General features: G+C 42.2%; 1 protein-coding gene across 3 annotated transcripts in view; it reads right to left on the bottom strand.

Annotated features, from left to right (window-relative positions):
- The window catches only part of RPS6KA3 (ribosomal protein S6 kinase A3), an 84,826-nt gene extending 72,894 nt beyond the window's left edge, over positions 1–11,932 (bottom strand). For 2 of the 3 annotated variants that reach the window (XR_013945022.1, XM_080576380.1), the window contains exon 1: positions 10,687–11,929. Coding sequence is in view for 2 of the 3 variants with exons in the window: in XM_080576380.1 (XP_080432506.1) it covers positions 10,687–10,758 (72 nt within the window). In the remaining variant the exon portion in view is untranslated. Of the gene's footprint in view, positions 1–10,686 lie in introns of all 3 variants that reach the window. The other variant, XM_080576381.1, reaches the window with a different exon arrangement.
- Positions 11,933–14,832: the final 2,900 nt, after the last annotated feature.

The raw sequence follows: 14,832 nt of genomic DNA, 5'->3' as shown, positions 1-14,832 counted from the left end.
CCCTCTCTGTAATATCTTCTGCTTAGAGTATAGATTGCAGAGATCGTATTATTCTTCCTTAAGACACACAAAAATTTGAAATTATCGAACAGAAGACCATAAAAATACCAGCTTATCTAAGTTACAGGAACGAGTGTTTTCAATAAAGCTTGTTTACAAGGAAGCATAATTGTTTATACATATGCCATTTCTATCAAGTCACAGACTTTCCCTTTTCTCAAATCTATGGCATACATTAAAGTTAAATTAGCATTTGCATTTTAGCTATGTATCTCCATACTCTATTCATGCCACAAGATAGCTTCCAGAGGATCTTGTCAATAGGAAAAAATGAGCAGAAAAACAGCAGAACAAGACAATTGACTTCAGCCTGAAAGGAGGAGTTTATAATGTCCTGACAACTAATGATGGCTAAACTCGGGGGCCTAAACTAGGGCAACTTGTGTATCAAAGCCATCTGCTCTAAACTGACTCCACATGCAGAAATAGTGACTTCTGCTACAACAATCGCTCCACTGAAAAATAATGTACATTAACTGCAGGTTAAGTAAGACTTCACTAAACTGTAAGCCTTAAGATCTCACTTTTACTATTTTAAGGCAACTATAAAATAGTTGAAAGTGGAACACCATCAGAAACTTGAGACAAACGTCTCTTTGAAGACAAAAAAAATTGAGATCAACTGCTTTTTGAGAAAGCTCTAGTCTTTAACCCCATTGACTTCAACATCAGTCTACCACAAGAAACAAAAAGCAGAAAGTTTTTGCATCACAAATGAACTGGGTTTTACAATCTGGTTTTCCTGTCTAATCCTGCATTGCTTTCAGTTACTTTTCACATGAATTCAATAAATGGATTCCAAACACACTTGCTGGCAGTACAAACAAACTCAAGAAGTCAGCATGTATGCCATGCAGCCGTGTCTGAGCCAGATCACCAGATTAGCAAGATCTTTTTAAATAAGTCTCCCCAAACAATGATTATGCTAAGGAATCACTGGATGGTAGAACCAGTTTTGCCTGGAACAGCCTGAGCCACGTAAGGTAAAGAAGAATATGTATGTGTGATTTATGGTTTGTTGTTGTTAGTCGAGATACTACTAAATAGAAAGCAGCTGTGTATTCAGAAGGTCCACAAACTGTACTGTATTTCTTAAGAGTTAAGATGTAAGGCCAAGAAGTTCACATTGGAAGCGACAATATTTAAACCACTGTGAGGAATGAAATCAGCAGCATGCTTAAGAGGTGAGTGAATGAAATAAGTTCCCTCTTGCTAGGCTAAACTTGCTCTAGTATTTAATTAGAGCCAAGGACACGTCTCAATGAGGTAACAGACTGGGACTAGATATAATAGTCTGAAGAATATAGAATAAGAGAAGGCTGAATGCATCTTTTACATGCACAGATGGATTTATTTCAAATGACTCTAGACATGGATTATTCTTCAGCTGCACCGTTGCTGTAGCAGGGATGCCAAACAAGCAGAATAGACCAAATATCTGGTTATTTCCAGTACCCTAACTCCAAAAGCAGTGAGTACCAGGTATTTCAGATGACAGCATAAGAGAACTATAATAAAAACAATATAAAAGGTCTACAAAAAGCTTCTACTTATCCCCTAAACATGTCAGCAATCAAATTACACCACTGAAATGAGGGCACACACCCCTTAATAAAGGTAATCTACAAAATGCTACCCAGTCCACTAAAGTGCAATTTCCTACTCTAACTTCCAGTGGAAACAGCCATGTTGTTGGAGGTAAATTTCATTCCCCAAAGCTTTTAAACCTGTTGCCACATTTCATTAAGTTGGTAGAACTGAATACTTAAACACAGTTAGGTTCCAGCAATTTTCCTGAAGGCACACAGACAGGAACACAAAGGAGATCCTGCAGGTTCCCTGACCAGGCATAAAGCAGACAATCCTAGAGAACCTGCATCAGCCAGCTGGCGTATGAACGTCAACCACATGAGCTTGCAGAACCCCTGACACAACAGTCAATCAACCTTCAATATTTCTAACAATCAAAGGCTACAGGTTTGAAACCGAAATTCTTACACCTGACTTTGCAGGGCAAGTAAGCAGTTTAATGGCCGTTGTTGTTTTTGTTTTGTTAAATTCAGACCATTTTACTCTTGACCTGTAACACATGCCCATAAACAACTGCACTGGAAGGCTGGAAGAGATGTAGTGGCAACAAGTGGTGGCATAGGTTTGGGGACTGATATTGAGAAGATATAACCATACTAAACCGTTTGTAATAAGTGAGTACATCCAGAAGTGCAGTACACACCTAGCTCACAATCAATCAAACACTTTTGTGAAGCATGGGATAGCCCGCACTCCACACTACAACTATATATTGATCAACAGCCCTAATGTCACTTGTAATTTTTCTTTTATTTATAATCAAGTTTGCAATAGTACAAACTTGGGCATCTGCACAATAAAACCAGCACATGTAACTGATTGGCACTGGATCCATGCGTGTAATCTTGTACGTAAAATACCTGAAAGAGCATCTCGAACTGCAATTTGGCATTTGCAATTTAGTGCAGAATACCTTATTTAATAATAATGTTAGGTACCCACCATTCCCACTACACAGTTCTTTACAAGTATCTAAATCATTAGTTGAAATAGTAAGTAGACAAAACATTTGTGTGTCCTGTAGTGCTGACTTCTCCTATTTTCCCATTACTTTCATCAGTATTGTTATAGATAGTATACACTTAAAGTTTATAGATTTAGTTTGGTACCTCCATTCTTACATTGCCCTTGCAAATCAAAGTTCTGTTATTATGGATTTCGCTGATCTGGATGTTTTTTCACACAGTTTTAATAGATTTCTTTTTTCCTGAAGAATGTGTGTTTGACCACAAAGCTTGTTGAATATTAGACACCACACTCTTCCTCCCCCAGAACATCTCTGTTCTGTGTTTAGACTATTGCTAGATTATTTTAGGATGCTTAAGTAGCCTCTCTGCCAAACATTTTAACTTTTTCCACCCAACTACATTTGTCAGTTGTTTTAAATACTCTTATGAAAATAACAGTAATTATTGCTTTTGGTATAATTTTTCTTCCATTAATCTTAGTATTCCCTAATGATTAATATTGGGCTTGAGCATATAAGTCAGTAACCAGTCGTCTACTAGTGGACTTCGGTATATTATATGACTACTGAATATTCCATGTAATTGGTGCCTTTTAGCAGAACTATGCACGCTAATTAAGATATTGTAAAATGAAAGTGCTATAGTCTTAGAGTTTACAAGTGGACAAATAAAGAATTACGAACTGTAAATCAATGCAGGATGACATTTCAAGTGCGTAAATAAGCAGACAAGATAAGAGGTCTGAATCACACCATGTAAAAATCAGTAGTTAGAAACTATAAAAGGCTAGTATGTGACGTAGGTGATAACTTAGTTATGCTTTGGAAGGAGAATTTAGATAAGTTACCTGAATGTCTGAAGATTCTCCCAGGTAATTCCTAGTTTTCACCTACCAAAACTTTCAAACGTACCCAACAATTTTTCACCAGTTACAGAATTTAATGAAAACTTTTCGTTTCCTTTAAATCTTCTGAAAATCAAGTTTAAGATACCAAAAATAAATATTTCTAAATATATTTTCTGTATTATTTATCCAATAAAACATTGATCATACGCAGATCTGACACCTTTTGCTCTCTGGTGTTTTCAAGGGACTCAACTAACAAATACAGTTCAAGAACCCTGCAATCCCTGACCTGAGTAAAGCTGTAACAATGCTTCTGGCTTGTTTCAAAGCAGCACAAAATGCTGTATTCCCTCTGAAACGTTCAGAACAAATTTGCTGCTGGTAAAAGAAGGCACTGTGTGCAACTATATTCAGTAAAAGCCTTTCAAGCTGCACATGCTTAAACTTGCTATTCTAAGCAGCAATGCTTAGAAACTCTGAGAAAAAATTCTTAGGTCCACAGAAAAATAGTTGAAAATAGACTGAGGGGACCTTGAGAGGTCATCCAACCTATCTCAGCGCACCAAGGCGTGATCAGCTATTCCTAAAATGTCACTCAAGATGTTTATGTGTAACTCCTCCTTAGATTGTAAAAACTTCCTTACTGAAGATTAATTTTAGTTCTTAACTAAAATCTAGAGCCTTAATAGAACCTGAATTGACTCATGCCCTAACTCCTCTGCTAGGGAACCACACACATCCAAAGCACTTACCTTAATCCTAACCTGAATAAGGCTAATTATGTGAGTAGCAGTGAGCTATCATCTCGGATTTTCTTTAGCTGTTGTCTCATAGCATATATTCAACGTATTTTGCATATACTGTTAAAAATAGTACAAAGGAGTTGAAAAAACTCCTGTAATTTCCAGAAAAAAAATCAAACAAAAACAAAAGGTGGAAGTGTTTATTTTTATGAAAAAAATACTGCTAGTACTTCTTTACCTAAAACTCTGCTACTTCATCTGCCATTAATTCCACATAATTCCCTATAAACTTTATTGACTGAGTTGACTTATTTTTTGCTGAGCGTTAGGAGCAGCGGCAGGACTTCCAACACTTGCCTTTCTATAGGCAAGCAAGCTCAGATACAAGCCATTAACACACATTATTTGGGTACGGAGCCCAATAACAACTTCCTAAAGTTATGATACTCAGACAACTTTAACCTGAACTTTATCTACTTTACGGTGCCACTTATCTCATGACTCAGAAGTACAGAGTACAAATATGACTTGAGTATGACTGTGGCCTAGCTGCCACAGAAATGCAGTCCCTTTCCTACTACGCTGCCCTTGGCATTTGGCCAGCCCTGTGCCAAGCCAGGTCAGAAAAGAAAACTAAAAAAGAGTTTGCAGCTTTCGGTGACTTTAATTCCCTGAATTAACTCAACTTCAAGCCAGGAGAGTTGCATGGCATTATCCAAGATGCCAAACATACAAGTATCATAAAACCTTTGTCCAGGCCAACTGCTTTTTATAGCTAAAAGAAGCTCCACAATATGTATGTTCGATTACTCAGGAGAGGAAAGAGAAGAGTGATGAGTGATTTTCATTTAGTTCCCTACCTACATGGGAGACAAATTATTACCCTTAATGCAGAGGTTCAGCAGCCTTAGTAAAATACACACCGCCTATTATCTGTTCATCTGCTTCAAAAAGGAAGAGATAAGCAGGCAGAAATCACTGACGTCAATATCTTCAGACCACTGCCACACAGGAAAACAGCATGAACCCCTTCCCTGCTGCAGACGTTGCGCTACCAGTGCCCCGAGCTCCTCCAGCACATGGTCCCACTGCAGTCTGTGGCCACACCAGGACGCAGGAACGCTTCGCATCACGGCCTGCTGCAGAGCCGGGCCTGGCTCCTTCCCAAGGGGAGCAGTGGGCTTCTTACAATCTCTTACGATTAATGACAGAGGTTGAAATTTAGTTGATGTCAGGGAAAGCATTACCCATTTCTGCTCATTTTGTCACTTAGCCGTTTTAATAGGCTCTAGTAGAAAGACAGACTAAGATGTGGAACAACTTCGCTACTTCCTAAAATCACGGATTTCCAAGGTGCCTGTGGAGCATGTGGTGACTGCTGGAAGACAGGAGAAGGAAGACTCCTCAGTGAGTGAAAAAAATAATGTGTGAGTCTGAGTTCTAACAGTAACTAATTTGGCAACCAAGTCATAAGAAATAACATAAATAATATTAATCGTGATCTAATTACATCAAGAAACCACTAACTTTTGAGCCTTCAGGACAAACAAGTTTGGCTTCAAGAAGAAGAGAAAGCGTTTTTCAAAGCTATGATTTGCTGGACACTTAAAAGCATGACAAAATACCATTGCCTCACATCTTCTGCATATAGTAAACACAAACTGTTCCAGTGAGTTAATGCTTGAAATTAAATGTTAATAAAAGACCTGGAGCTTTCAAAGTTACGTCAGAAAACAGTCTTAGATGATAATAATGTCATTTAGGAGACACATGCTACTTCTTACACAATCCAATTGTGTCACTCAAATTCAAAAAAAAAAAAAAGAGAACATTTCCTCCAAAAAGAGTTAAGTGGAGCATTAAGCATACCACAGGGGGTTCCTTGCATCAAAGGCAGCATATGGTAACTGTTACTGATAAGAACAGCTAGCAGTAACTTTGTGGTTGAGCCGCTGGAGTGGGTCCCTGGAAACCAGTGCTCATCTCCTAGACCTAGAACAGACCCCAGGAATTACGCTAGACGGAGTCACTAAGATGTTGAATCTCATTTTCCCATCTGTTAAACAGGACTCTTCCCCCCCCACCCCCCGCTTCCAATGGATGAGGCATTTTGTTTTATTTCCGAGTGTAAGGGGAGAATAAGCAGCATGGCATCGTGCATGCAAATATCTAGCACAATACTTGCAATAATTAACCACTTTAGTTGGCCTAAACATAAGAATTCCCTGAAGAGAAACTTCTCCAGTTTTACTGGTTAAATTATTTCCCCACGAGAAGTCACTACAATTGAAACAAACAGCCACAAGGTTTTGCTGTTGCCTGAAGAACTGCTTAAGTGTTTTACTATTGAAATACTGCAATGAATTATATCTTAATAACAAAACCAGTATATTGCAGGAGTTCTTAAAGTTGATAACTTGGCCAGTTCCCGGGATCAATCAACTCATAAAGCTAATATTTTTTGATATGCAGAGGTAATGAAATGCCCACCTTAGTCTGTGTATCATTGTAAATCTAAGTCAAGCACTTTGAATGGAAAAGGACTACAATTAGTATGACCCTTCAAGCACGTCAGCCGGCTTCCATCTACTGCGTGTTAAATGCCCAACTCTGGCAAGAAATACTACGTACTACAATGGAAAAAACAATTACAAGCTAAGAACTGCCAACGTCCTAGGAAAACTTAGAGAAAAATTTGAGAAATCAAAGCTTCCACGAGGAAACCAACGTGCAGCACCGCGTGAAGGTGCTGAGCCAAGCTGAGCAAAGCAGCTGCCCCCTCCTGTCCCACCCAACCAACGGCAAGAAATCTCTACCATGCCACATTTAGCAGTAATTTGCTAAACTGAAAAATGCTACGGGTAAAAATCGTGCCATTAAGGATCTGAAGGGCTGAAGAACCACCTAAATATCTTTCATGCAGATAGTATGTTTTTCAAGTCAGTATTTACATATATGTAACAACTTATCTGTGTCTCTATCAGAGTAGTTTGCTGAATACTGGGTATACTACTTATTTAGATGAGAATTATATTGCCAATTGCCACTTCTGACACACGGTAAGAAACCTTCTCTTGACAGATCTGAAAAAATACCACCACACCTCAGAATCCACTGTACAGACAACAGCCCTGTATCAGAAGCGATAGCAGAGCACTGTGAGGACACTGCTGAGAATTGTCACTGTAAGGGAGAGATGACAGACGGCCTCCAAAATGCACACAGACCAGCCCCTTTGGGTGATCCTGCTTCAGCATTCCAGCTGTTTGTCTGCTCGGACTGCACAAAAAGTTACTGTAAATCCAGCCCTCGCTGTGGTGGAACACAAGTCGAGCACTGATTACACACACCAGCACAGGGTGTGCAGAGGGGATCGCAACCAGCAGATCGCCTGGCTTCCGTGGCAAGAAACCTGATGAACTTCAGATTCCACGCCAGAGCTATACATCGACTTCAAGAATGTCACACTGACATCAGAACTGAATTACAAAGCCAAAATTATATCGTGCTGGATTCTTCTAAGCAGCAACGTGACCCCTAAATGCTCGCACCTATTGTCTTGTGTAAGGTTCATAAAATTCTGGATACAGAGGATAAAACAAGGATTTCTGAGAAAGAGAATTCACACCTTCTATTTAGGTACCTAAATAGGTGATGATAAATCCTCTATAGAGGGCAGCGGAAAAAACTGAACTTTCTCCACAGCCAATTTAGAGCACCTAAATTAAAACTCCTAAAGATAGATGGCACAAATGCTTCCCTGGATGCCTAGCAAACGATATCTCCTTATCATGGCCAACTCTTTTAACATACTGGTGTCCAAAACTTGGCTGCTGTAACTATATTCATTCTCCTCCAGTTGACATTAATATGCATAGCTGGGAGTACAGATCAGAGGTTCAGGCTAGTTATTCAGACATCCAAATACAAATTCAAATCATCAATACTTAATTTGCTTGAAAGCAGATGGCTTGAAAAATGGCTTGAAAAAACAGGCACATTTTCACCATGAAAAACAAACCTGTCCTTGTTATAGATCTTGAGTCAGCCCTGAGTCAATAAAAGATAGTATAATTCTATGGGCTTTCAAGGTGTTGTGATTTAAAACAAGAAACATTAAAAAAAAATCCCACAGTACTTAATATACTAGCTTTAAAATACATTGTTCAACAAGTTTACACATTGAAAATGCTGTCAGAGATACAATGTAAATCACCAAACTATTTGTAACTGTTGAAACAGAAATCCTGCAACTGAGCTCTGAAAACTCAAAATCCGTATCTTATCTAAAGAACTGTTTGCATTATATCTTCAGAAGGACCACGTTTTACAGATCTGCTGTCCTGTACACCTAAGTTGCAACAGCTGTTGATGGTTAACTATGCTGTCTGAAATATTAATGCTAGTTAAAGGTACTGTATTCCTCCTACTGAATTTGCCCACATATCACAGCAAATCACCCCCTCAGTGGTAGCAGTATACAACTGAATACGGGGCTTCACTGGGAAACAAATTTAAAAAAAAAAATCCAATATAAAACTCCAGAGAGTTGTTAAGACAAAGGAAGTGTCTGAGCTGAGTTTTAAAGCTCAATAATTCATAATTCCACGTGGATAACACAGTGTTACAAGAGCTGTGTCAGCACATCTGAAATGTTAGCGGAGACTCTTTACCTTGCTATTACAGCTAAAGGCATTACTACTATCAAACTATGACTAAAATCACAATGAGGTTCCAGGAGGATGTACAAAATATTTTTGCCCAAGGACACTCTTGCAGGACAGGGTCTGTAATTATGAGACTGCTACGCTATGGATAAACACAGCACATGTAAATTGAAATTCTAAGTTATGTATTTAGGTCATTTGTTTATGTATTTGACAGACATCTATTTTCACTGGAACATCTCCTCTTAAAAAAACAGTTTCAAGTAAGCAACCTTTCTAAGCCTAACTCTTCCCTTTGAGGGAAGGCTTCGCTTTTGTTTGAAACAGTTTTATAGGTACAGCCTGGTCTTTTCAAGAGCTAAGCATTTATTCTAGACTAACACATTATGGTGCAAACCTGTCAGTTCAGTTGCTGTCCCACGTTTTGTTAGCGGTCCTGAAGAATTTTTAGGTGTCTTATAAACTACTGTAGACACGTGTCGATATTTTTTAAGCGTTTATGTATTTAGGAAGAGGTAATACACTTTTCTCAAGAAGTTCATGGCAGCAGTTTAAGAACAAATCACGTCTGAAGTATATCAAATAAGCAAGTAAAGTGTAATTGATCATGCGTGTACATACATTTCAAACAGAGTAATGTATTTTGCTGTCTTTCTGGCATATATAGCCTACCATTATTAATTACATCAAACACAGGTAGTAAGTATGGATGTCTGAAGTAACAGCGAAGATCTTTCCTCCAAACCCTTCACCTAAGCAAGCTTTCTCCTTTTCACCTCTCCCACCACCTTCCCCCCCAGCACCATGCTACTGCTGTAGCTGCTCTCCCTTAGAAAGGAGCAATCACCTAACCGCTTCAGAACTCCGTGAGGGCAGCTACAGCAACTGGCAACAACTTAAAGGACGGCTCGGGCTGTCAGATGAGAACTGCAGATTCTTTCGACTCCCAGAGATGCAGTCACTTGGAGCAGAAGGAAGACAAACACCAAAAGGACAAATGCCTCCGATACCGTGGAAACTTTACATCGGCCTCCCTCTTTACCCCGCTCACCTAAGGAGTAAGTCCTAACCTTGCGACTAATTGCTCTGGGCTGGCCTGAGTCCATAGGGTTCACGCTCGGCATCATTTGAAGCGGACTGGCTGCGTGTCAGCTGGAGCAGATTCAGGTGGAAGCTGCACTGTCAGAGGAGGCTATTTCTTTTCAGGTGGGAGCCTGGTCAACCGGCACACACGCATCGCGGACTACCGGGGGATCGCAGAGCAAGCACAGCTATCGCGGCTCCAGACCGATACGGTCACAGACCGCACAAAGAAGCGAAACGAACCGCGGGCACCCCCGGCCCCGGACGGAGCGCATCCCGTCTCCAGGCTCACATGATCCCGGGGCAGGAGGCGAGCACACACTGCCTAACAAGGGCAGGAGCGCACGGCGAGGCAGGGCAGCGGCAGGAAACCGCACGGCGCTGCCTGCCGGGGACGCTCCCCGCACCCGCCGCCGAGCGCACGGATCCCGCTCGCTCGCCAAACCGCGGCGACCACCCCGGCCCCGGGGGAGGGCAGACCCCGGCCCCCCTCGACCCCCTAGGGCCGTTCCCAGCCCCTGCGGTGGAACAAAAGGGCCGGGGCCGGCCGCAGGTCGCTCCCCGCCGGGGCAGGGGGCGGAAGGGGAGGGCGCGGGCCGGGAGCAGCCCGGTGCCGCCGAGCGCGCCCCGAGCCCCGGAGGGGGGCAGCGCGGGCCGGCTCCCGGCCCCTCCCGCAACTTCCCCCCCGCCCCGACCCCCTCGCAGCCCCCCCTTCCCCCGCCCCGTACCTCCGCGCCGCTCTCGGCCGCGCTGTCCACAGCCATCTTCTGCCAGGGGTCCGCCAGCTGAGCCAGGGGCATCTTCCCCGCGCCGCTCCCGCAGCCTCCGCGCTCCGCTTCCTCGCGGGCCGGGGGCGGCGAGCCCTACGGCAGGGCGCGGGACGCCCCGGCCGGCTCTCGCTCCGTCGGCGGCGGCTCGGTAGCGGCGGCGGTGGCTCCGGCGGCGAGCGGTGCCCGCAGCCGCTGTCCCTCCGTCCCTCCCCGCCGCCAGGCGGGGCCGCGCTTCCGCCCTCCCCCCGGCCCAGCCGCTCGGGCACGGCTTCCGCTCACAACATGGCGCCCGGCCCCTACCTGCCCGCCCAGCGGCGCCTGCGCGCCCCGCCGCGGGGCGGCACCCGCCGGCCCTCAGGTGCCGGGGGAAAGGCGGCGGCGGGGCGCTGCCCGGCCTTGCAGGAGGCCCGGGTCGGTCCCGGGGTCCCCGCCGGTCCCCCACCCGTTAGGCACCCGGGCTGGGGCTCCCCGAGGTCCGTGCCTCGCTGCTCGGTTGTGCCCTGCCTCTGTAGGCAGCAGCCCCGTAGGGTTGTGCCCTCCCCGCCGCTAAGTGCGGTTAAAGCCGAGCCGTAACTTCCAGGGCGGTCAGAAAGCCCAGCCGAGGGCTGGCGCTGCTCAGGCAAATGAGTTGGGATACGTGTGTGTGTCGGGGGACAGACTAAAAGTTTGTTTGTGTAAGCAGAAGAGTGGATGGAGAAGCTGGAGGCAAGCGAGGGAGATGTGGGGCTGTGCAGAATACCATTAGGCAAAGAGGGAAAGGAATTAAGATGCAGAAATCTGCTTTTAAATCAATGCCGTTGAAGCGGCGGTTGGGCTGTGTGAGTAAGAGTTACCTCAAAGCAGGTAAGTCATATTTCTGCAGGCCATGAGGCGTGAAGATAAAGCTGTCAAAAAGCCCCACAGGTTCTGAAAGGAGTGCTTATTTTACTCCTTTTTATCCTCAGCTGCTAGCTAGTACACAAACAGTTGACTTAAACGCATACTGAGATTCAGAAATGTATGCAGTCTTATACGGTTCTCTTAAGATGTTAAGCACTGTAATAAACACCCATCCTTTTGCAACATCAGATAGTTTGGCTGACGCAGAAGAATCCTTGAAACATTAGACCAGCAACTGAAGATGGGTACTGATGTCAAACATCTTGTTATCAAAGCCAGAGTTTTCAGAACAGTGTTTGAGAAGGCTATTTTTTTTTTCTTTCCCTTTTTCTGGTGTGTGTGTGTGGCGTGGCTAGGGTGCTGGTAGTTAAAAATCAGTTTGTTTGTGTGTGCACAAATGCATGTCCTGTCCACGCGCACGTCATTGTGGTGAACGCAGGCTACTTCCGTTTCTGCTGGGTAGCATTTTTTTCATCCCACTTTGTATTCATGTAAGCGTAAATATCTATCTACAAAGAGGTACAAAGGAGTAGATGGGGAGTTGCTCATGGTGAATCAGACTTCAGCTGAGAGACTTTCATGTCTGGAGTAAAAGGTCATAGTTGAACGATCCCTTTAAGCCTTCGCTACTGCCAGGAGAAGCAGCTGTGCCCTCCCCTTGCTCACTGCCTGTTCACTTGCATCACCCTCCCTTTTGAAGTGGTGCAATTACTTGTGCTGCCACGTGGTGAGTTAGACCGGGGAGTAGATCTAGGTAAAAATCTAATTCTACTGTTTTTATCTTCTCTGCTGTCCTCAAGAAACAAAACAAACACACAAAACAAACAAAACCACCACCACAGCAAAACAACAATAAAACAACTAAAACCAACCCCAAAACAAATAAAACCAAAACAAACAAAAAAAACTTACAACACAACCCTATTGAAATTTGAGTTAAAGGTTGAAGAGAATTCAGGACGGCTTCATTCAAAAACACGGGCAATTTGTAAAACTCTGGCCAGTTGTTTGTTTGAAATTTAAAGCAAGGTAACTGAAAATCAGACAATTAAGTAGTGCTTGGCAGCCTCCAAGCTTAGCTTAATAGCAAGGACTGACTTTTTTTTTTTTTTTCTGTAGTTTCATTAGCACCAGGTCACTTTAGTCTCAAACTGGCTGCTGGAACATTGAATAGAATCATATCACATACATGCTGTACATCATATCATATAAATGCTGTACATCATATTTTCAGCAGCCATATGTTGCATTTGACACACAGATCAGGACTTTTATCTTTGAGTTCGTGTAAAACTCCATGAAGAAAAAAGTTTCCGTACATCCTTCTGGAAATACAATTTCTGTTCCTTCAGAGGCATAACTCACTTTACTCACATTATTTTGTACCTGCGTCAACTACACAGTCAGGTACATACATCTGAGACTTGCTGTTAGAGAAAAGAATCTGGTCACCTGGAAGGTGGCAACCAAAATAGAAAAAGATATTAACAAAACTTTTGTTTAACATAGTTCAAGCAATCCCTCTTTATATGGAGATTTTTTTCCTTTATATTAAAGTTTCTATGATCTCCGCTTTTCCTTTTGTATTTGTCTATTCCTTTCCTGCCATAGGTACCTGTTCTGAATTACTTGTTTGAATTTGAAACTCTTTTTAGAAGGAGATTAGGTATTACATTTCAGGTGTTACTCTAAATTTTATATGTTGATCATTTTCTGTCTTTCCGTGTATGCAGTCAACGAATCCAGAAAAACAAGGGCAAAGATCTTATGCACTAGCATATAAGAGGACTGCAAACAGTAGAAATCTGACCTTTTCTCAGGCACAGAAGTGCAGAGGGTAGGCAGAAGTATGCCATTTCATTGTTCAGGGGTTTGAGTATTATCACACCACACATTTAAATTTTATAAGGGAAGAAGTTGCATTTGGATTTTAATAGGAGCTACCTTGCAAGAACAGACTTCAGGGCAAGAAAATTATCTTGAAATTTTCTCCATGGGGAAGAGAAACATACCAGTTAATCTCTGGGAGATGTAGGGCATTCCGTCTTTCAGATCCTGCTACGCTCGGAGTTGGATTGTCCTCACAGTGAGAGATAAGATACTGAAGATATTTTGCTTTAAGACAGCAGCTCCTATGTTTCATTCCTTTTGTCTCAGGCCAAAGCAAGATCTTTGTTTCACCCATGGCAGCAGACCTTTCCTTTTACCTTCATTTCCTCTAAGCGCAGCTATCACCACTTGAATGTAGTCACTGCTATTAACTCTGTCACCAGACTCAGCAAGGGTTGGTTTCACCTTTGCATAAGTGGTTGCAATAATTTTGCATCTACACAGATGTTGTACATGCATTGCACCAGAAAAAAAGTGATCACATTCATCAGGAAGAAGTAGCATATGGCACTGAAATTACAGTGTTGTATAAAATCTTGTTAACCTGTCAACATATGAATTAGGTGAGCTTCACAAGCTGCACCATTTTTTTTAATATTAATTCTAGCAAATCTAAAATCACACCATATTGAAAGGGGGGATATTACTTGTGAGTCATAGAAATTGGGGAACTTTGCTTATTTCCAGTGGCATCTAATGCATCTACTTCCTCTTTGCATTTAAGGCAAAATTCATGGCAAAGTTAGTAAATCACCGTAGTCATACCTCCAGAAGAACAATTAGTCAGTATAAAACAGGTTTAGTTTGCTAATATTACTACAAGAATAATACTTGGGAGCTAGAACTTGTATTTTTAAAATACAAATGAAAGGGGGGGAATCCCAAAGCAAACTGAAATTATGGCAACAAAACCCACAAATTCCACACTCATATAGAAGGTGTAGTGTATCAGCTGTGAATTATTATGCAGTATGCTCTGATTACAGTGAATAGAATATGAAAGGGTAAATGCATTCTGAAAGTGCAAATTGAAATTCAGTTATAGGTATTATGATCGTAGTACTGAGGCATATAATTTGAATTTAATGCACAAAAATACACAGAAGTTACTATTCAAATTTACATGTGAAAAACATATGAGGAGTTAAAGAAAAAATCAGTACAATTTGTTTGTTTAGCAGAGACAGAGTCTCTTGCTCTCAGGACACCTGAATTCAGTTCCTAGCAGATCACAAAGGACAATTGTGTAATTTGGTAAATCACTTAATATAGATGAGATTCATCTAAGGACGCTTAATCTTTCTTAATGATGTTTTCAAAAGAGTGAAGAGGCCT

Source organism: Anser brachyrhynchus (assembly GCF_964034855.1).
Source record: "Anser brachyrhynchus genome assembly, chromosome: 1".
Lineage (NCBI taxonomy): Eukaryota > Metazoa > Chordata > Aves > Anseriformes > Anatidae > Anser > Anser brachyrhynchus.
The sequence above is the reverse complement of the archived record's forward strand: the minus strand, read 5'-3'. Positions and strand labels throughout refer to the sequence as shown.